This window comes from Lampris incognitus, chromosome 11 (assembly GCF_029633865.1).
Source record: "Lampris incognitus isolate fLamInc1 chromosome 11, fLamInc1.hap2, whole genome shotgun sequence".
In the NCBI taxonomy this organism is placed as follows: domain Eukaryota; kingdom Metazoa; phylum Chordata; class Actinopteri; order Lampriformes; family Lampridae; genus Lampris; species Lampris incognitus.
Genome location: NC_079221.1, coordinates 22,589,163 through 22,611,716, shown reverse-complemented (window position 1 = coordinate 22,611,716; position 22,554 = coordinate 22,589,163). Strand labels below are relative to the sequence as shown.

General features: G+C 43.8%; 1 protein-coding gene across 1 annotated transcript in view; it reads left to right on the top strand.

Annotated features, from left to right (window-relative positions):
* dnah7 (dynein, axonemal, heavy chain 7) overlaps window positions 1-22,554 on the top strand; it is a 304,502-nt gene that overhangs the window by 29,835 nt on the left and 252,113 nt on the right. The window contains exons 8-12 of the mRNA XM_056288870.1: window positions 5,324-5,507; window positions 15,876-16,055; window positions 16,503-16,775; window positions 19,753-19,880; window positions 20,722-20,800. Coding sequence (XP_056144845.1) covers window positions 5,324-5,507; window positions 15,876-16,055; window positions 16,503-16,775; window positions 19,753-19,880; window positions 20,722-20,800 — 844 coding nt within the window. The remainder of the gene's footprint in view (window positions 1-5,323; window positions 5,508-15,875; window positions 16,056-16,502; window positions 16,776-19,752; window positions 19,881-20,721; window positions 20,801-22,554) is intronic.

The following is a 22,554-nucleotide window of genomic DNA, read 5'->3' as shown; positions in this document are numbered from 1 at the left end:
GAACAGTGGGTGGGGGGGGCTTGGCAGCCTTTGGCCTTTTTCAGTCGCCAGCTTACACCCCGAGAGCGCAAGTATAGTACTTTTGACAGGGAACTCCTCGGTCTCTGGCTCGCCGTCCGGCATTTCCGTTTCCTGCTAGAGGGCCGCGAGTTTACTGCGTACGTGGACCACAAGCCCCTCACGTTTGCCATGTCCAAGACGGCCGAGCCATGGTCCGCTCGCCAGCAGCGACAACTCTCCTACATTTCGGAATTCACTACCGACATCCAGCACGTCGCTGGTAAGTCTAACCAGGTAGCTGACTGCCTCTCTAGGGCAGTGATTGGAGCGGTCCACCTAGGCCTTGACGATGCACAGATGGCCGCTGACCAGGCCACGGACCCGAGCATCCTCCGTCTCCGGGCCTCCGACACGGGGCTCCGCCTGCAGGACGTTCCTTTCAGCGACACAGGTGTCACCCTCCTGTGTGACGTCTCCACAGGACAGCCCAGGCCCATCGTCCCGCACAGCTGGAGACGCCCCGTATTTGAAGCTGTGCACGGCCTCTCTCATCCAGGCGGTAAGCCATCCGTGCGCCTGACCTCTGCTAAGTTTGTGTGGGAGGGACTTAAGAGAGACGTGAAAGCGTGGGCCCACTCGTGTGTTGCCTGTCAGCGGGCTAAGATACACCGCCACATTAAGGCGCCCCTGGAACGCTTCGCAGTGCCGGAGAGACGATTTGACCATGTCCACGTCAACCTGGTTGGTCCCCTACCCCCCTCCCAGGGGTTCACCTACCTCTTCACTGTGGTGGACAGGACTACGCGCTGGCCTGAAGCTGTTCCCCTGGCATCCACGACGTCTGCTGATGTGGCCCGGGCTTTTATTGGGTCGTGGGTCCCACGTTTCGGTACGCCTTCCGACCTTTCATCTGACCGCGGGCCACAGTTTACCTCAGAGCTATGGAATGCTGTGGGTGAGGCTCTGGGCGTCAAGCTTCATCGCACTACCGCCTACCACCCTCAGGCGAACGGCCTATGTGAGCGCTTCCACCGGTCCATGAAGGCTGCGCTTCGGGCTACTCTCAAGGACTGCAACTGGGTCGACAAGCTCCCATGGGTCATGCTGGGCCTGCGGACCGCCCCGAAGGAAGACCTACAAGCCTCCTCTGCGGAGCTGGTGTACGGCACGCCGCTGCGAGTCCCAGGCGATTTCATGCCCAATGCAACGCGTCCCTGGTCAGCTGTGGACCAACGAGCCTCCTTGCTGGACGGGGTCAGAGCTTTCACACCCGTCCCTACCGCCCAACACGGCGCGCCGGTGTCCCAGGTGCCCCCAGGTCTGCAGTCAGCGGACTACGTGTTCATCCGTCACGACGCACACCGCCCCCCTCTGCAACCCCCTTATGACGGCCCCTTCCGCGTCCTGGAACGGGGAACTAAGCACCTGGTGGTGGATTTTGGGGGCACGGCCGAGCATGTTTCAGTGGACCGAGTTAAACCCGCACACCTGGACTTGACGCAGCCGTTGGAGTTAGCCCAACCTCCTCGTCGCGGTCGTCCCCCGGCTCCGCCTCCTCCCCCCGTGGAGGCCCGAGCTGCCTCTTCTGCTCCTCAGGCCGACCTCCACAGGCCCGCGTCAATGCCTCCCGGAGACACTCCGGCCCCTGTTGTCCGGAGCCGCCGCGGACGGCCTGTCGTCCCCCCGCGCCTGCCTGACTTCGATTACTAGGGCGAATTCTGGGGGGGCTCATGTGGTGGACACGTATTGGGGGCAGAATTCAACCCAGGAACTAAGGGTTAAGTCATGGTTGCCCTGGCAGGTTAACGCAGGGTTAAGTTATGGTTGTCCAGCCAGTTTTCTGGGGATTCTTGCCACCCCCGCTCAGTCGAGCTGTGGTTTGGTTGTCTCTCTGATTTACCGTGGATTAAAGAAAGTTGCCTACACGGCTAAAGTGTGAACCTACGGTCTTCTCCGTTCCTTCGGCTCTACAACGGGTACCCCAACTTTGAGCAGTTTTTTTACGAGGTTTCCCACAGGAGTTGAATTTCAACATTTTAATACATGCTATTACACACCTTTACAAACACATTGGTGAAGAAATTTCTTGGTAAGGATTTAGTTCCCAGATTGGTACAGCGTTTCTCAAACTGTATGCCGCGGCACCCTGGTATGCCGTCTGACAGCGTCAGGGGTGCCGTGAAAAAATTTGCAAATCTAACATTTTTCATATCAATTATCAAAAATTAAAATACTAATTTATTTTACAAAATGTTACTGAATAAATGAATGGATGAATAAATAAATGGATAAATAAATTCATTTCAGATAAATAAATAGCCTACATACTCATGAGAAACTGTCTCGCGTGCCCATTTCCCCTCCCACGTTACATACGGGTCAGTGCAGTGCGCGGTCACGTAAGGTCAGGGCATCGTTGTTATCATTTTACACGTCCTGACATTTTGATGCCGCTAAAACCCAAAACCAAGCCATGGATCGTTTCCTAAAAAGAAAAGTCCCACCAGAAGCTCCAACAGATGGGGATACTTCAACAGACACTGACAGTGAACCGGAGCCTTCTTCTAGCAACAACCGGCTTTTATCCTCCAGTTTGGAGTCGTCTGCACCCGTCGTACCACCGGGAGATGCTAATGTTAGTAAGGGCAAGGCTACTAGCAAGGGCAAGGCTAAAAAGACAAAGACAAAGATTTTGCGATACCACGACAGCTACATTGCACTTGGCTTCATTAGTACCGATGATGCATGCCCTCTCCCGCTCTGCCTCGTATGTGGAAAGACACTGGCAAACCAAACTATGGTTCCCAACAAACTCAAACGACATCTGAAGCAAAAACACCCACACCTTAAAAACAAGGGGAAGGAGTACTTTGTTCGCCTTAAAACCCAGCAATCGCGGCAAGAGAGAGTCATGTGTAAAGCTGCCAAAGTATCCGAGAAGGCTCTGGAGGCCAGCTACCTCATAGCAGAAATAGTAGCGAAAGCCAAGAAGCCCCACACAATCGCAGAGTCCGTCATAATACCTGCTTGCACGGCAATCGTTACCAAAATGCTTGGCCCACAAGCTGCCAAAGAAGTAGCCAAGGTCCCGCTGTCAGACTGCACAATAGCGAGGCGAATCAATAGCATGTCTGCCGATATTGAAGATGTCGTTTTGGATAAAATCAAGGCCAGTGGACATTTCTCCTTACAACTCGACGAGTCAACTGATGTGAGCGGGCACGCTCAGCTTTTAGCAAATGTTCGCTTTGTTGATGGGGGCCGTATTAGAGAGAACTTTTTATTTTGCAAACTGCTCCCCAACAACACTACAGGAGAAGAAATCTTCCGTGTGACAACTGAGTGTCTTGACAAGGTTGGTTTGAGCTGGAAGAACTGTATCAGTATTTGCACCGACGGCGCGGCTGCAATGACGGGCAGTGCCAAAGGTTTCATTACCAGGGCCAAAGCGCAAAACCCTGATATACGAACAACCCACTGCTTCCTTCACCGAGAGGCACTTGTTGCTAAGACGCTACCAAAAGAACTTTCCGACGTACTGAACAAAGCAGTGGACATGGTTAATTACATCAAGGCGCGCCCGTTAAAGAGCCGCCTTTTTTCCATTCTTTGCGAGGAAATGGAAGCAGAGCATCAAAGCTTGTTGTTACACACGGCTGTCCGCTGGCTTTCACGGGGTAAAGTTTTGACCCGAGTGTACGAGTTAAGAGAAGAATTGAGGGCCTTCGTGATAGACGAGAAACCTGCATTTGCAGAGCTACTCGCAGACGAGCAGTGGTGCGCAAAACTCGCGTATATGGCTGACATATTTAAGCACATAAACGAGCTGAATATCAAAATGCAAGGTAGACAAGAAACCCTCCTCTCCTCATCTGACAAACTACGCGGCTTCAGGTCCAAGCTCACACTCTGGCGTTCCTTTGTAGACCAGGGCAGGCTGGATATGTTTCCCCTGTGCAATATGCATACAAACAACACCACATTGTCAGGCGTAATAGCCCAGCATCTGACCACTCTTGACGAGCGATTCAATCACTATTTTCCCTCTGAGTCATATGCTGAGTTTGACTGGGTCCGTGATCCTTGGAGTGCAATGGAAAGTGCAAAGGACTGCTCACTTCCAATACAGGAACAACTGATGGAGATCAGGGAAGATCGCACTTTGAAAAGGAGATTTTGTGATGTGGAACTGGACAGCTTTTGGATATCAGTGGGAAACGAGTACCCATTGGCTTCAAGATGTGCTGTTGCTATTCTACTACCCTTCTCCACAACCTATCTATGTGAACTGAGTTTTTCAAGCCTGACGTACATCAAGAACAGGTACAGGGAGCGAATAAGGACTGTGGACCAGGATCTACATGTCTGCCTCTCATCCATCCCTGCCAGGATAGGGCAGCTTTGTGCATCTTCCCAGGCCCATGTCTCTCATTGATGGTGAGTCACGCCCCCTCTCGGCCTCTCTCTCTCCCCTATGCACTCCTGGCTCTCAGTTGTGGCATATTTGTGCGTGAGTGTGTCTTCATGTGCACATGTAGGCCTATCTCACTTTTTAAATGCGGGTTGTGTGTGAGTGTGTCTGTGTGTGTGTGTGTGTGTGTGTGTACAGAGGCTGGATGGAAGAGTACAGATGGGAGTGTTCCTGCCATTTCTTCGTGTGAAGTTCCTGTCACTTCATTATGCTGGGAAGGGGGATGGCAGTTTGAAGGACTTATTTTGACACTTTATTTTTTATTCTGGAGGGATGTTATCTCTTTACCCACCTTATTATCTGTCTGCCTATCTGTTCATTGATACACGTCATCCCCTAAAAATAAAAAAGGATATTTGCACTAATAGAGGGATGCAGTGTCGTTTTTAGCTATATTTTTACACTGGGGTGCCTTGAGATTTTAGGCACTTAAAAAGGGTGCCTTGGCTGAAAAAAAGTTTGAGAAACACTGGTCTAATATCTGATAAAATGCCCTTACTAAAATGTGCGTGTCACTGAGCCCCTGCCCCTTACAGGAACAACACATTTTTTTCTTTCCGTGTCAAGCGTCTTTTTTTTAGTACTATCGATTACTGTCGAGATATAATAAGAAATTTTAAATTTTGCCAAAAATCGGCAGCCACCTATAGCTCCTATAGGCGCCTATAGGGAGGCCATCCTTTAGATTTTTCTAACAATTTTCTACATTTTGTACATTGTTTATTCAAGTAACAGTAAAATGCATGGAATTACAGAAAGATTCTGAAGAAAAAAAATCTTAATTCTGTGATGAACTAGATGCAGAATACTGTGTACTTGCTAAAACCTCTTGACGACTCTTCTCTGGCCCAGATGGTTCCCTGAGGTGCAGAACATTTTCTACCAGGGTAGCAAGCGCAAACTGTTGCCCAGAAACAGCAACATGGCCAAGCTACAGTCTTTCTTCAACTGTGTAGCTGCCCTGATGACATCCCAGTTGCAAAGCCTGGCATTGGATTCCATCAGGGATTACACACACCTAATCTGCCAAGACCTGGTAGGAAAAGAGTTTAGAGTTGTATTTGGCCATAAAAAAAAAGTTGAGACTTTTTCAAGTTAGCCGCCCAACCTATATTTGTCACTGTGTAACATAGAGCCAGGATGCAGAGTTGGAATAGTCACCCAAAAGTAACAAGTTTTGTGAATTTGACCCGGAGGTGCTCATGTGTTCATGAGTCCAGGGTTGGCCCATGCCATTCTGCCACTCAAGGTTGAAACACAGTTGAACCGCCACTTAACAGGCAACACATATGCAATCAAATCTAGTCACAGACAGAATGAAAATTGTAGCACTACTGATTTTTTTTTTTTTGATTTTGAGATACTTTATTGATTCCCATCGGGCTCAATACAGTATCGCCAAAAAAGTATCAATAAAAAAAGCAAAGTATCAATAGAGTTGGCTACTTCTGCTTTGAACACTCATTAAGTAGACTACAAGACAATCACCAGCATGAGCTCTGCAGATTTCTAATCAAGGCTTTAATAACACTTCATACACAAATATACCAAACAACTCTGCATAACCACTCCAACCACTCACTGGTTTAAAATGCTTTCTACCAATGCTTGTATACAACGATCAGCCAAAACATTAAAACCACTTGCCTAATATTTAGATCCCCTTCATGCCACCAAAACAGCTCTGACCTTTCGAGTCATGGTCTCCAAAAGACCTCTGAAGGTGTCCTCTGGTATCTGGCACCAAGACATTGGCAGGAGATCCTTTTAAGTCCTGTAAGTTGAAAGTGGGGTCTCCATGGATCGGACTTGTTTTTCCAGCACATCCCACAAATGCTCAATTAGATTGAGATCTGGGGAATTTGGAGGCCAAGGCAACACCTTGAACTGTTTGTCATGTTGCTTAAACCATTCCTGAACAATTTTTGCTGTGTGGCAGGGTGCATTATCCTGCTAAGATCCTTATGCTTGCCCAGTTTTCCTGCTTCCAACACATCAACTTCAAGAACTGACTGTACACTTGCTGCCTAATACATCCCACCCCTTAACAGGTGCCATTGTAACAAGATGTCATTCACTTACCTGTCAGTGGTTTTAATGTTTTGGCTGATGGGTGTATAAACTCCAGTTTCCAAAAACAAATGAATACAGATCTCTTGGTAATGCAATACCTCTGTCTCTGGTGTGCATCAACACATGCACTCACACATGCACACGTCTACACACTGATATGGGAAAAAACTTCACAGCAAATGGTCTTAGGTAATGAATTTTTCGAGCAAGGCTTTCTGTTTTTCTAGTGCAGCGGTCGGGAACCTATGGCTCGCGAGCCATATATGGCTCTTCCGGTGACGGCATATGGCTCCCAGACAATTTTGAGTTGACAATTATTTTTTTTTCAAAAAAATCAGTTTGGAACTGATTTTAAAATACTTGTGATATTTCTTAATAATACTGTGTCATTTTAAAGTAAACAGAAATTAGTTTTGAAGATAAATTTCACGGGTCACCCGTGGGTCGGGTCGGGAACCAATGGCTCGCGAGCATGTCCGGGTCATTGTAAAGGTGAAGAAATCAATTTTATCAGATAGCCAACTAGTTTATCCGCTTCAACCCTTGTAACGGAAAAGATGGCGAAAAGAAAAAAAGACGATGATTACCGTGCATTCCAGGCTGCGTGGACAGAGGAATTTGCATTTGTGGAGAGAGCAGGATCTGCGGTATGTCTAATATGCAATGATAAAATTGCATCGATGAAACGGTCAAATATAAAGCGGCACTTCGATACGCACCATGCTTCATTTGCATCGAAATATCCAGCGGGGGACAGCAGGAAAAGGGCATGCGAGGAGCTACAGCGGAGAGTGCAGACGAGTCGGCAGCAACTACGTGTGTGGACCAAGCAAGGTGACGGGAATTCCGCTAGCTTTGCGGGGGCTTTGGCAATAGTAAGGAATGGAAAGTCATTCACAGATGGCGAGTATGCCAAAACACTCATGCTTGATGTGGCCAATGAACTGTTTGATGACTTCCCAAATAAAGACAAGATAATCAAACGAATAAAAGACATGCCCCTGTCAGCAAGAACTGTGCACGATCGTAGCATCATGATGGCAAATCAAGTCGAGGAAACACAAATTAAGGACATAAACGGCGGGACATACTTTTCTCTCGCGTTAGATGAGTCAACAGACGTTAGCCATCTATCTCAGTGCAGTATCATTGCCAGGTATGCTCCAGGTGACACACTGCGTGAGGAAAGCTTGGCTGTTTTGCCAATGAAAGGGACAACAAGAGGAGAGGATTTATTCACGTCTTCCATGGAGTTTGCTAAAGAAAAAAAACTACCGATGGATAAACTTATTTCTGTCTGTACTGATGGTGCACCCTGTATGTTGGGGAAGAACAAAGGATTTGTAGCGCTTCTCCGTGAACATGAAAAGAGAGCCATCCTAAGTTTTCATTGCATCCTGCACCAGGAGGCGCTTTGCGCTCAGACGTGTGGCCAGGAGCTTGGCGAGGTGATGTCTCTGGTCATTCGAGTGGTCAACTTTATTGTTGCCCGAGCTTTAAATGATCGCCAGTTTAAAGCTCTGTTAGAAGAAGTTGGGAATCATTATCCCGGTCTGCTTTTACACAGCAACGTGCGTTGGTTGTCAAGGGGGAAGGTGCTCAGCCGTTTTGCAGCTTGCCTGAGTGAAATCCGGACTTTTCTTGAAATGAAAGGCGTCAAGCATCCTGAGCTAGACAACACTGACTGGCTCCTGCAGTTTCACTATCTCGTGGACATAACTGGCCATCTGAACCAGCTCAATGTGAAAATGCAAGGTATTGGAAATACAATCTCATCCCTTCAACAAGCAGTGTTTGCATTTGAAAGCAAGCTGGAAGTCTTTCTCAGGGACATTGAAACAGGTCGTCTTCTGCACTTTGAAAGACTGCAACAATTTAGAGATGCATGCTTAGCAAGTGACTCCACTCAACATCTGGATCTCCAGCAGCTAGCTGGCTTTACGTTCAATCTCCTGCAGTCATTCAAAGCACGTTTTGGAGAATTTCGTGCGCGCACTGGTCTTTTCAAGTTCATCACTCATCCACATGAGTGTGCAGTGGACAAAATCGACCTGACATGCATCCCCGGGGTCTCTATCGGAGACTTTGAGCTGGAAGTTGCTGACCTGAAGGCATCAGGCATGTGGATGAGTAAGTTCAAGTCACTTAATGGAGAGTTGGAAAGTCTTGCGCGACAGCGAGCAGAGCTGGCGAGGGAACACAAGTGGACAGAAATTAAAAATCTTCAACCTGAAGACCAGCTGATTCTTAAAACTTGGAACGAGCTTCCTGTGACATACCACACAATGCAGCGTGTGAGTATTGCCGTATTGACCATGTTTGGCTCTACATATGCATGTGAACAGTCTTTCTCGCATATGAGGAACATTAAGACCAACCTACGCTCACGTTTAACTGATGGAAGCCTCAACGCCTGCATGAAGCTCAACCTCACCACGTATGAACCAGACTACAAGGCCATCAGCAAAACCATGCAGCACCAGAAGTCGCATTAAAAGTAAGACATATTTAATTTATTATACGTTAAAAATACTATATGGCTCTCAATGAAATATATTTAGAAATATTTGGCTTTTATGGCTCTCCCAGTCAAAAAGGTTCCCGACCCCTGTTCTAGTGCTTACTCTTTTTAAACCCTCATCTTTTTGTACTCGCAACCAGACAGGGTTGGTAATTTCGACATTGTTAAAAGTTTGTAGCCAAACTTATGTGTTTGAACTTGATGGATTGAAAACTTTGCCTTTGGAAAAATCTGTCATCTTGCCACCCATCAGCATAATGCAAATGAAAACCATAGTCAGCATTTGCAGTTTAACTGTCAGCATCATTGAATACCACATCCAGTTGTCTTCAGATTTTCATGGTTGGACATGAGTGGGTTGCACTGTGCCGTTGAATTGAATTTATTGAAGGATAACCCCTTGAGATGTAGCATCTCATTTTCAAGGGGGTCCTATAGACAAATACAAAATTATAAAACACATACAAACAAAAACAGCATTACGTAACAAACATAAACATACACTGCAAATACACAGATACAAACAACATGCTTACCCTCGCCCACCCACATTCCTTGTCCTCAGGAAAAATTGGATACAATGACCTGGGTAATAAATGAATTACATCAACTTCAACGTAAAGAGCAATTGAAGTGGTTTGTCTTCAAGTACACACAAATTAAAAGCATAAACAAGTTATTTTAAGATGAGAAAATAAAGATTTCCTGAAGGAGTGGGAAGCGATAATAGATCTCAGAAAAATAGGAAGATTATTCCAGTTGCAAAGAGCTTTGTACTGGAATCACCTGAGTCCAGAGGTGGAAACCCCGGCTTAGAGAATGCAACAGTATTTAAAGTCCTACCATGTATTTGTTCTAGCCATTCACTAAACAGGGTGATTTCACTCTACTTGGCTGAAGAATTGTGCTAATTAAATTCAGCTGGTATAGTGCATGGGTGGAACAAATACGTGGCAGGACTTTTACTTCCTGAAGACGAGTTGTCCACCTCTGCCTGCGTCCAACTTCTTTGAAAATTCTGGGGACCAAAAAAAGGGATATTGCTTATGTCTGAGTAGATATGAAGAACTACACAGAACCAAAGCTGTTTCAAACAGGAAGGACAATTAAAGTAAACATATTTAAAGATGAACGGAAACTAGGGAAATTGCCTTCTAGATTTAAGCTGCAACCAATTAAGCGATTCATACATGAAGCAATGGTGAGTTCTATATGGACACCTCAAAACACATCTACATAGAGAATTATACACAATATTAAGGGGCCTAAGATAGGTGTCAAATGTGTTGTGATAGACAGTGTCAGCACAATCAATAAACTCAACTGACTCAGACAAAAGAGACAGACACACCAGTCAGGTCCAGCTCCCGTCAAAGAACTCTAACAGAGAAAGACAGAGAGATGCACAACCAAGATATCAAAAAAATGTGAGAAAACATTTAACAAGGCCTCTGACTCTTGGAAGCAGGTAGCAAGAGAGACTAGAACGAAACTGAAAATCTTCTGTTCATTAAAAGACCTTGATAAAATCCAGCAAGATATTAAAACTAAATGTGATGTAGTATGCCTACAGCATGAGCCTATTCTACACAACTGTAATATCACATCAGAGATTGTTAAGAAAATGGATGCCTGTTACTCTAATGAAAGAAATTGGTGACCTCATAAGTAAACGCCTAGAGACTATTAATTGAGTTTATAATGACCAAATTGAGAAGGAAAGAGTGAAAATAACATTAAACAGAGATGAATATGGGTCTATATTTGGTCACACAAAAACCGAAACTGTAACCTCAGTCATCACAAAGATCACTCAACCACTCAAATACACCCAGTATATCTAGCAAATGACTAGATGCAGAAGCAGAACTTGCAGCAAAGCTGGAACAATCAAAGGCCATGAAACAAATTCAAGCCCAGCAAGCACGTCCCCATAAATTAGAAAATGAATGGAAACTTAAAGAAGCAAATATGTTTTCAGAAATGAAGCAGAAAGAAGCACAAATGCACCTCAAGCTTGAGGAAGAGAGAACAAAATTATAGCAGTTACAAGCAGAAAAAGAAACTGAGATAGCAACAGCTTGAGTGAGGGCATATGACAATTTTGAAGGTTTCGAGAATCATGAAGAGGAGAGTAATGATGAAACTAACTCTGCTTGCCAAAGAACTAAAACTAGAACTCGACTAAACCCAGATGCTGCATCATTCCAACCTCAACAAGCATCTCCTGAAGTGACAATGACCCAGGAATCCATCAGTCTAGCCTAAGCATGAGCCGTCTGCTTGTCCATGAATCAACAACATTCGGTGGTGACATCATAAAATTCATAGACTGGAAGATGTCTTTCATGACTCTTATTGACAGAAAACCCCTCCCAGCAAGTGAGAAGATGTGTTATCTCCATCCATCCATCCATCCATTATCCAAACCATTTCTCCTGCTCTCAGGGTCGTGGGGATATTTTGCTGGAGAGGCACATGAGGCTGTGGAAGGTTTCTTCTACAGAGACTTAGAGAATGCATACAAAGGAGCCTGGAAGGTCCTACAAGAGAGATATGGAAACCCGTTTATCATACAGAAAGCTTTCCGAGATAAGCTCATGAGATGACCTAAGATCAGCACGAACGATCTTCTAGCACTTCAACAGTTTGCAGACTTCCTACAAGGCTGCACTGAGGTGATTCCACACATCAAAGGACTAGCCATCTTGAACGATTGTGAAGAAAACCACAAGTTGCTCATAAAATTACCTGAATGGATTGTGCACAAGTGGAGTCAAATTGTTGTAGATGAACTTGACACAACTGGAAGCCATCCAAATCTTGCATGATTCACAGAGTTCTTGAACAAATAAGCACGGATAGCCTGTAATCCTATTGCCTCTCCACTCTTGTTGAACTTCACATTTATGGATGAGAGGTTACCAAAAGCTTTCAATGCTAGTACACAAACAAGTAATTCCACCCTGGAGAAACAAGAAATGTTCAGCAGTAAAGTAAAATCACCCTGCTCTGTCTGTAAAAATGAAGCACATAGCATTGCTAAGTGCCCCACCTTTGTAGCGAAGACTGTTGAGGGTAAGAAAGCATTCATCCATGAAAATTGGCTGTGCTTTGGATGCCTAAGAAAGGGGCACCTCACCAAAGATTGTAAAAGGTGACACACTTATAGTACATATAGCTGTCGTCATCCAACCTGCTTGCATGAAGAGAAGAAACAAAGACCTGTGGAAACAACAAGGAATAGCTCCACTTCTACAGAAGACCACACAAACCAGGAAATGTACAGGGTTGTGTCCCATACATCAACACAACGTGCGTCTGCTACCTCAAGTATTGTTCCAGTCCTCCTGATTTCAGTACAAGAGCCACACAGATAAATACTTACTTATGCATTACTGGACACACAGAGTGATTCAACATTTGTCTTAGAAGATGTACTCGACAAACTGAATGCGGAAGTTCAACCAGTAACTGAAACTTAGTACTATGACAGCCATTGGCACAGTCATAGCAAGCAAGAAAGTCCATGGACTACAAGTTCGAGGACTCCACTCTGAGAACTACATTCGACTTCAGCAAGCCTACTCCCGTGACTTTATCCCTGTAGACAAGTCTTACATCTCGACAAGGAAAACAGCACTACTATGGCCTCACTTCAAGCACTTAGCAGATAAGTTACCACCACTTCGAGACTGTGATGTAGAGCTCTTAATTGGATATGGCTGTCCATCAGCACTAGCTCCTCTTGAAGTTATGATAGGCAGTAAAGATGAACCGTTTGCACAGTGATCAGAACTTGGATGGGGTATATAATAGGCTCATCGAATCCCCACCTAGATAGACAAAGAAACCAGAACTTTGTACATTGGGTCATAGTAAAGGAAATGTCAACTCCATCATCTACAGATGTTCTGAAAGCCCTGGAATCAGACTTCATTGAAAGAACTTACGAAAACAAGTATGTGTCCCAAGATGATGTTCATTTCATATAGTTCCTCAGTGACAACATTACACAGAGGGAGGGCGGGCATTATGAGCTGCCCCTTCCTTTCAAGGGTAACAGTCCACCTGTTCTACCAAACAACAAGAGGCTGGCTACAATTTGCCTTCAGTGTCTTAGAAAGAAACTAAAGGCCAATAAACAATATCATGATCAATATAAAACCTTCATGGAGGAAATAATCCACAAAGGCAATGCAGAGCCAGCCCCTACAACACTCAAAGGAGAGACAGAGTGGTACCTTCCCCATCACGGCATCTACCACCCCAGAAAACCTGATAAGCTAAGAGCCGTGTTTGACTGCTCAGCAAAGTTCTATGGCATTTCCTTCAACGACACTCTACTAACTGGGCCTGACCTAATCAATCCTCTAATATGAGTTCTTTGTTGCTTTAGGAAGGAGGCTATAGTCATTATCTGTGACATTGAAAGGATGTTTCATCAGTTCTTCGTCACTCCCAAATCCTGGAATTATCTGAAATTCCTCTGGTGGAATAAAGACAAGGTGGAGACTTTGAATAGGAACGATTGGCGTATAGGATGGCAGTTCACCCTTTTGAGGTTACCTCATCTCCAGGATGTGCCAATTTTGGCTTGAAGCATCTGGCTAGGCAAAAGAAAGCCAACTATCCATTCGCGTCAGCCTTTTTGGAGAAGAACTTTTATGCTGATGATGGGTTAATCAGTGTTCCCTCAGTTGAAGAAGCCAAGAAACTGATCACTGAATCACAACTGTTATGCAAAAGAGGAGGCCTATGTCCTCACAAACTCAACTCGAATGAGGAAGCATTTGAGTTGGTCGAGGGGTCTATGCATTGACTGCATAGACCCCTCAGAAAGAGCAATGACCACTGAACCTCTAGGACTGGATCCAACCTCAGCAGAGTGTGCACTTGGCATTCAGTGGTCGATAAAAAATGACACTTTCAGCTTTAACATCAGCTTGAAAGACGGTCATCAACCTGTCGTGGTGCCCTGTCTGTCATCGCCCCTCTGTATGATCCAATTGGGTTCATCGCTCCATTTGCCCTAAGTGGAAAGTGTATCCTTCAAGAGCTGTGCCATAGAGGCATTAGATGAGATGATCCAGTCCACTCCCAGAAGACTTAAAGCCACAGTGGGAGGAGTGGATAAATGGTCTAAATAAGTTGAAAGAGGTCATAATTATGAGATGATGTCACCCACTTCACTTCAATAATATTATCAGAACGGAGTTGCATCATTTTTCAGATGCCAGTAGTGTGGGATATGGTGCATGTTCTTACCTTAGGTACAAAAATGACAAGGACGAAGTCCACTGCAGCCTTGTGATGGCCAAAGCAAGAGTTGCACCCACAAAGATCACAAGTGTTCCAAGACTGGAACTTGCAGCAGCAGTGGTCGCTCCAAAAATCAGTGTCATGTTAGAGAATGAATTTGATATTAAGCTTGATGAAGAGTCATTCTGGACAGATTCACAAGTTGTGCTACGATACATCAATAATGAGGCCATCTGAGTTCTGCATGTCTTTGATTTCTCTTGTTCTCTCTTAACTCTCCCTCTTCCAGCTAATCATCTCTGTGATGCTCTCCCTTTTCAATTTCATCATAGAAAAGTGCTATATAAATGTAATGATGATGATGATGATGATTATTATTATTATTATTATACAAATTTCCTTTAACTTCGTCATAATACAACATAATAACTGGGCCCATTCCTTGGGCCTAGGGTTAGAATGAGGTTATTATTATTATTATTATTATTATCTCTGTGGTGCCTTCCACCTTTTCACTCCCCTGTTGCTCTCTTTCTATCACCAGTTCTCCCGATGTATCTCTCTTCATTAGTTGTCCTCCTCTTTGGTAGAAAAAAACTGGTGATGTCACCCTTCCTCTTAATTTTTACGAGTGTCTCCTACAAGATTCCGAGTGACTTAAGCACTACATTTTTCTTTAATAGTCATCATTATTAATGGTGTACAACTTAACACTGAATATTGTTCAAAGTTTTAGTGAATGTGATTTTTTTTTCACTTACTGTTTCAACCTCCTGCATGCCCCTCAATGTTTCCCAACAGATTTCTGAAATAAGACTCAAAGTGATCAGTAATTATGTCAATGCAAGCTTTATTTAAGGGTTTAAATTGGTTCCTAGGTTTAGACCTATATATAAAGACAATATGTACCAATTGTGTCAATTATATACTCCATGAAGCCACACATTTAGTTGCCAACAATCCAAGATATCCTGTATTTATCAAGTAATGGTGATTTAACAGCAGCTGCCATCCCATGCCACTCTGGTAGATCCGCCCTTGGGGAGGCATATAAATGTTGCCAATACTTGAATGTTTATCATGGAGGATAATGTTAATGAAAAGACATTCAAAATTACCTGGCTCTACTTTGGGAATGACACACTCAAAAACAAGATTTACAACAACATATGTGGCCACCTTACCTCCTTTAGAAGCCCTATCAGTTCTATACAGAGCAAAATTGTTAATTTTACTTTCATCATCAGTGATTTTACTATGTAGCCATGTTTCAAAAATAGTAATAATATTGAGTTTGTAAAGAGTAACCCAGGCTCTGAGATCGATTTTTGAAACAAGGCTCCTAATATTAAGATGAATAACCTTTACACCCCTAGCTGAATCAATTATACCTATAGAAAAAATGGAAACAGTGCATTTTGTTGCCCTATACATAGTGCTACTCTGGGCAATTGCCTTATTGGCCTATATGCCCTGGGATGAGCCCCTGAGATGTTGACCTTTTCTCACTGCCTTGTTTTTCATATTTGCTGTACTCTACCACATCAGCTGTCAGTGCGAGCCCATAAGCACTCTGGCTTTGTGTTGCATCTGATCCTGGAGGACAAAGAGATCAAATTTGAGCCTGACTTCAACAAGCTCCAGATTGTCCTACTCAGTGTCTACGACTTTATGCTCAAGTCCATCAGCCTGGTGCCTCGGGTGGAAACCAAACTCTACTCTGATTGTGTAAGAATAGAGTTAAGATTATATGCATGTGTTTGTGTATGTTTGGTTTATTCCTGGCTGTACACTGGATTTTGTGTATGTCAGGAATCAGGAACACTTTATTTGTCATTTCATTTCATGTGCTGGTGTGTCTATGAAATGAGTGTACATTTAACAACCCACTATGTGTGTGGGTTGTTAAATGTATGTCTGAAAGGCTAACTTCATACATGCCCTTAATCTGTTGTCTGTTGTGAAGCATGTGAAAAAGTCTGACTTGAACAGAAACTGTTGCCACTTATGTATTGCTAATACTATTACCCTCCACAAATTTGAAGTATTACCTAAACAAAGTCAGCACAGATGCATCTCTTTTACCAGAAAACATAAATTTAGACTAGAATTCAATTTATAAAGGTCATTAGATTAAAAGGATTGCATTTTGATTCATTTTCTTCATCTCCCCAGCTAGGCACCCGGTCAGGGGGCACCCTGAGGCCCATCATCTTACCAGAGATTATGAAGACCCAGCAGGAAAAGGTTTGCACCGTCATCCAGGCTGAGAGTGTTGGGCCCATGGAGCATGTGCGCCTGTATGACAGGTACGTGGCACTGGTGTCCAGGCAGGCAGAGGAAGGTGTAGAGCAGTTCCTCTGTGAGCAACACACCTTCCAAGAGGTCATGGTGGAAGTGGTTCGCTACCAGCAGCTGGCTGACCAGATTCAGTACTCTTCTTGCAAGGTACCTTTTCAGCATAGTGGAGCCCACCAACAAGTTACACTCTTGAACATTCATAGCACAGAGAGCGATTTTCACGTTAATTTATTGGGCATTTACCTGAAGCTCTTATCCCGTTTGATTTATTATGAGTTCAGCAGACAGGAACAGTCAACATTCTTCAATGGCAATCAGGACATAAATTACCTAGTGTTCAGATAATTGAATGTAACAATAGATCCATGTTTTGAGAACAGTCATAACAGAGATGTATTAGTAAAGAAGTAAGAGCCAGGGAAACTTTTAAATATATACGGAAATTCGTACCTATCGGCATTTTGAATAATTTGTAACATAATTTTTTTTTTTTATGAAGCAAACTTTTGATGTCTCAATCCCTATACAGTGGCTTGCGAAAGTGTTCATACCCCTTGAACTTTTCCACATTTTGTCACGTTACGACCACAAACATAAATATGTTTTATTGGAATTTTATGTGAAAGACCAACACAAAGTGGCACACAATTGTGAAGTACAAAGAAAATTATACATGATTTAAAAATTTTTTACAAATAAAAAACTGAAAAGTGCGGTGTGCAAAAGTATTCAGCCCCCTTTTCTCTGAGTGAAACCAATTGCCTTCAGAAGTTGCCTGATGATTGCTGAATGATCGAATGTTGACCTAATGACTAAATAGAGTCAACCTGTGTGTAATCTAATCTCATTACAAATACAGCTGTTCTGTGATGGCCTCAAAGGTTTGTTAAGAGAATATTGGGAGCAAACAGCATCATGAAGTCCAAGGAACACACCAGACAGGTCAAGGATAAAGTTGTGGAGAAGTTTAAAGCAGGGTTAGGCTATAAAAAGATTTCCCAAGCTTTGAACATCTCACGAAGCACTGTTCAATCCATCATCCGGAAATGGAAAGAGTATGGCACAACTGCAAACCTACCAAGACACGGCTGTCCACCTAAACTTACAGGCCGAATAAGGAGAGCACTGATCAGAGATGCAGCCAAGAGGCCCATGGTGACTCTGGATGAACTGCAGAGTTCCACAGCTCAGGTGGGGGAATCTGTCCACAGGACAACTATTGGTCGTGCACTGCACAAATCTGGCCTTTATGGAAGAGTGGAAAGAAGAAAGCCATTGTTAAAAGAAAACCATAAGAAGTTCCGTTTGCAGTTTGCCAGAAGCCATGTGGGGGACACAGCAAACATGTGGAAGAAGGTGCTCTGGTCAGATGAGACCAAAATTGAACTTTTTGGCCTAAATGTAAAACGCTATGTGTGGTGGAAAACTAACACTGCACATCACTCTGAACACACGATCCCCACTGTCAAACATGGTGGTGGCAGCATCATGCTCTGGGGGTGCTTCTCTTCAGCAGGGACAGGGAAGATGGTCAGAGTTGATGGGAAGATGGATGGAGCCAAATACAGGGCAATCTTGGAAGAAAACCTGTTGGAGTCTGCAAAAGACTTAAGACTGGGGCGGAGGTTCACCTTCCAGCAGGACAACGACCCTAAACATAAAGCCAGGGCTACAATGGAATGGTTTAAAACAAAACATATTCATGTGTTAGAATGGCCCAGTCAAAGTCCAGACCTAAATCCAATTGAGAATCGGTGGCAAGATCTGAAAACTGCTGTTCACAAACGCTCTCCATCTAATCTGACTGAGCTTGAGCTGTTTTGCAAAGAAGAATAGGCAAAAATTTCAGTCTCTAGATGTGCAAAGCTGGTAGAGACATACCCCAAAAGACTTGCAGCTGTAATTGCAGCAAAAGGCAGTTCCAGCAAGTATTGACTCAGGGGGGCTGAATACTTTTGCATACTGCACTTTTCAGTTTTTTATTTGTAAAATTTTTTTTAAATCATGTATAATTTTCTTTGTACTTCACAATTGTGTGCCACTTTCTGTTGGTCTTTCACATAAAATTCCAATAAAATATATTTATGTTTGTGGTCATAATGTGACAAAATGTGGAAAAGATCAAGGGGTATGAATACTTTTGCAAGCCACTGTATATAACCCTTGTCTAGTTTAATACTGAATTTCCATTTTATAGGATTTATAAGATTAAATTTTCCTTCTTAATCACTGATGATAATAATGTGATGACCTGGCGGCCTGCCCAGGGTGTCTCCCTGCCTGCCGCCCAGTGACTGCTGGGATAGGCTCCAGCATCCCCGCGGCCCTGAGAGCAGGATAAGGGGTTTGAATAATGGATGGATGGATCGCTGATAATAACCATTTAGATATTTTTTTTGTTTTTACATTATATTCTCAATCTGTCTGCTAAACTATGAACCATGCACTTAATCTCCATCAGAGGCGCTCAAATCTGCGACACTGGTGGGTCTTGTTATTTACTCTCTCTTACATTTTTGTGTCTTTTTTTTAATTATTTCTGATTTTTCCCTTTTTCTCCCAATTTAGTGGCCATTCGCTCCCTGTTCTAGTTCAAATATCCACTCTCGTACTGCATGTGTTCGCCAACTGCATCTCTCCGGCCAGCAGTCTTGAAGGAGACGCCTCGCCACTTTTGTGACAAGCGAATCCAGGCCGAATCAGTGCTTTTTCCGACACACACAGAGACGCATTCATGTGACGAACACAAGCCGACTCCGCCCCCCTCCCGAAGACAGCATTGCCAATTATTGCTGCTTCATCGAATCCGGCCATAGTCGGATCTGACGAGACTGAGCCGCGAACCCCAGTCCCCAGTAGGCAACTGCATTGACACAAAGCCGATGCTTAGACCGCTACACCACCGCGGACCCGGACATTTTTGTTTCTTACGCACAGAATTTAATTAGGCCAAAAAAGAAAATCAACAAAGAGAATTTCTTAAGATGTCCGAAAAGGTTTGCTCTAGATGTTTACTCAATGGGAGTTTCTTTTGAGAGCCTACTGCACAAATCATTCGATATGTTTAATTGTGTTGACAGCGTAATACTTAAACTGAGGAACTTTTTGTATTCATCTGCATCAGGTGGTGCGTCTTGGGATGTTTGAGGTTCACTCCCATGAGCTGATCCTCTCTCTTGTCAAGCGTGCTGAGGGGCTGCGGCAAAAGCTGATTGCATGGATGCTGGCGGACCATCATGAAATCAACAGAAAGTGAGTTGTGGTGCTTTTCCACTGAATGGTACCAGCTCGACTCTACTACTTGGTACCAGGTACTTTTCGGATTTCATTTTCCACTGCCAATGGCTGCTTCATAAGAACAATTATTACTGTAACTAAGAGATTCACTGAAAAAATAACTTTTTTATATGAATAGATTATCAACTACGATCCAAGTTTCATGAGTCTCGCTTTGGTATTTCCTGGTTATAAACAGAGCTGTTCAGTTTCTCTCTGACCAATCAGTGGTCTACAGTGTTTTCACGTCACCTTTTAGTATTGGCTCATCTTGCTTGGAGCCTTGACGGAGGTGGTACCAAAAAAGGTCCAGGTGCTATCCCCAACGTTTGCCTAATGGAAACCCAAAAAAGGCGAGTAGAGTCAAGCCGATACCATGCAGTGGAAAAGTGCTATTAGTTAACACGTACCCCCCCCCCCCAAAAAAAAGAAAGAAAGAAAGAAAAAGCTGCTCCACTTCTATACAACTTCAATTTAAAAATGCTGTGTAAGCTGACTAATTTTTTAGGAAATGTCTCTCATGGACAAACAAAATATTCTGCTTCAAATACAGCCCTCAGGTCTCTAGCAGGAAAGCTTTTTCATTTTTAAGAAATGTCATACTTCGGACCGCAGTTGGCCTACCTCTGGAGAACGAGGACATTCCATACACCAGAGGGACTGCAGTGCTCTGATCTTGCTTTAAAACTAACATTAGCTTCGGTATTGAACAAGATCCCAACGCTGGTTTTCCAGGCTGCCTGGAGTGTGTCCAATACACTCTAGCTGTCACACCCTTTGCTCATGACACTGAACTGTAATACTCTCTCACTTGTAGGCTCTGTGATGAATTTAAGAGGATTGCTGAGAAGGCAGTGAGTACGCCGCCGGACACACACAAACTGATGGAACTCAAGGTAACTGACTCCCTTCTCGTCATGCCAGCTGGCCAGATGAGACGTGTCTTGTTTGACTCATCAGCCCCCCACACCTCAGACCCCTTTGTGGTGAAAGCATCAGCGCTGTCACTGTATGAGTCCCCTTGGTGTCGGGATTAGATTGGTTCAAGGGTTATTATGACTTTATGCCCAGTATCTGAGATGCGGTTTCCATGAATGAGTCATTAACTGCAATATGCAATTTATTTTCGGCCTGGGTATGCGTGATTTTACTGTAGGCAGTTTATCTGTTTATGTGCATTGTGAAGAGGCTTTACACCACCAGCCTTTTAATGACTTGGTGAGAATAGTCTTAGCAATTAGTGTTAAACTGCTTCAGGCACCACATAGGTGCAGTTTACTATATCAAAATGGTTCAGATTATGTCATGTAAGTACTGCAGTGTAAAAGTTACACATCACAGAAAGGTATACCTAACTAACTTTCAGACATTTTCCATTCAGTTTCTAAAGTTTCAGGTGTTTTTTGCATTTTCCTATCTATTTAACCCCTACTGAAACTGAAGCAAAAAGATCATTTATATGAGTTCTGCCAAACTTGAAATACAGTAGTATTGTCAAGGTAATTTCATTAAAGGCATCTCCAGGTATCAGAATCAGAATCTGAATACTTTATTAATCCCTGAGGGGAAATTGGGTCCTATTACAGACACTCACGCTCTAGTAAAGAAAAACTAACACGATAACAAGAAAATAGAGATAAATAGAAATAAGAGAAAGAGAAATAAATAGAAATAGAAGATAAAATAAGAAATAGAAATAAGAATAAAATACGTAAACATATGTGCACCATGCTCCAGCATATAACACCCTATCTATACTGTATTACTGCAGCATGAAATAAACAGCACAAACAAACAACCGACAGGGTAAAATAAGTCGAAGGGCCAGTCTAATGACTATTGACTCAGAGTGTCTGACACTTGAGGGAGGAGCTGTAAAGTTTGATGGCCTCTTGCGGTGCTCTGTAGTGCATTTCGTCAGAATGAGTCTATCACTAAAAGTACTCCTGTGCCTGACCAGCATGTCATGGAGTGGGTTGGAGACATTGTCCAAGATGATACATAACTTCAACAGCATCCTACCCTCAGAAACCGCCGCCAGAGTCTAGCTCCAACCTCACAACGTCACTGGCCTTGTGGATCAGTTTATTGAACCTGTTTGCATCCACTACCCTCAACCTGCTGCCTCAACAAACAACAGCAAACAGGAGAGCACTGGCCACCACAGACTCATACCACATCCTAAGCATTGTCTGGCAGATGTTGAAGGACCTTAGCCTCCTCAAAAAGTAGAGACGGCGTTGTCCCTTCATGTAGAGGGCATCAATGTTCTTAGCTCAGTCCAGTTTATTGTCTCTATAAACCCCCAGGTACTAGTAGTATTCCACAGTGTCCACACTGACCTACTGATGGAAACAGGAGTCCCTGGTGTCATGTCTCTCCTCAGATCAACAACCAGCTCCTTTGTCTTAATCACATTGAGCTGCATATGGTTCTGCTCACACCACGTGACAAACTTCTGAAGATGGCAGGACTCTGTGTGGTAGTTGAAGTCTGTGGTGTAGAGGGTGAAAAGGGAGACAGGACCGTCCCCTGCTTAGCCCCATTGTTGCTGACCACTCTGTCTGACACACAGTGTTGCAAGCAATATGTCTGCATACAGTTAATGTTACTTCTATTATTACTGCACACTAGGCTACTAGCTATAACT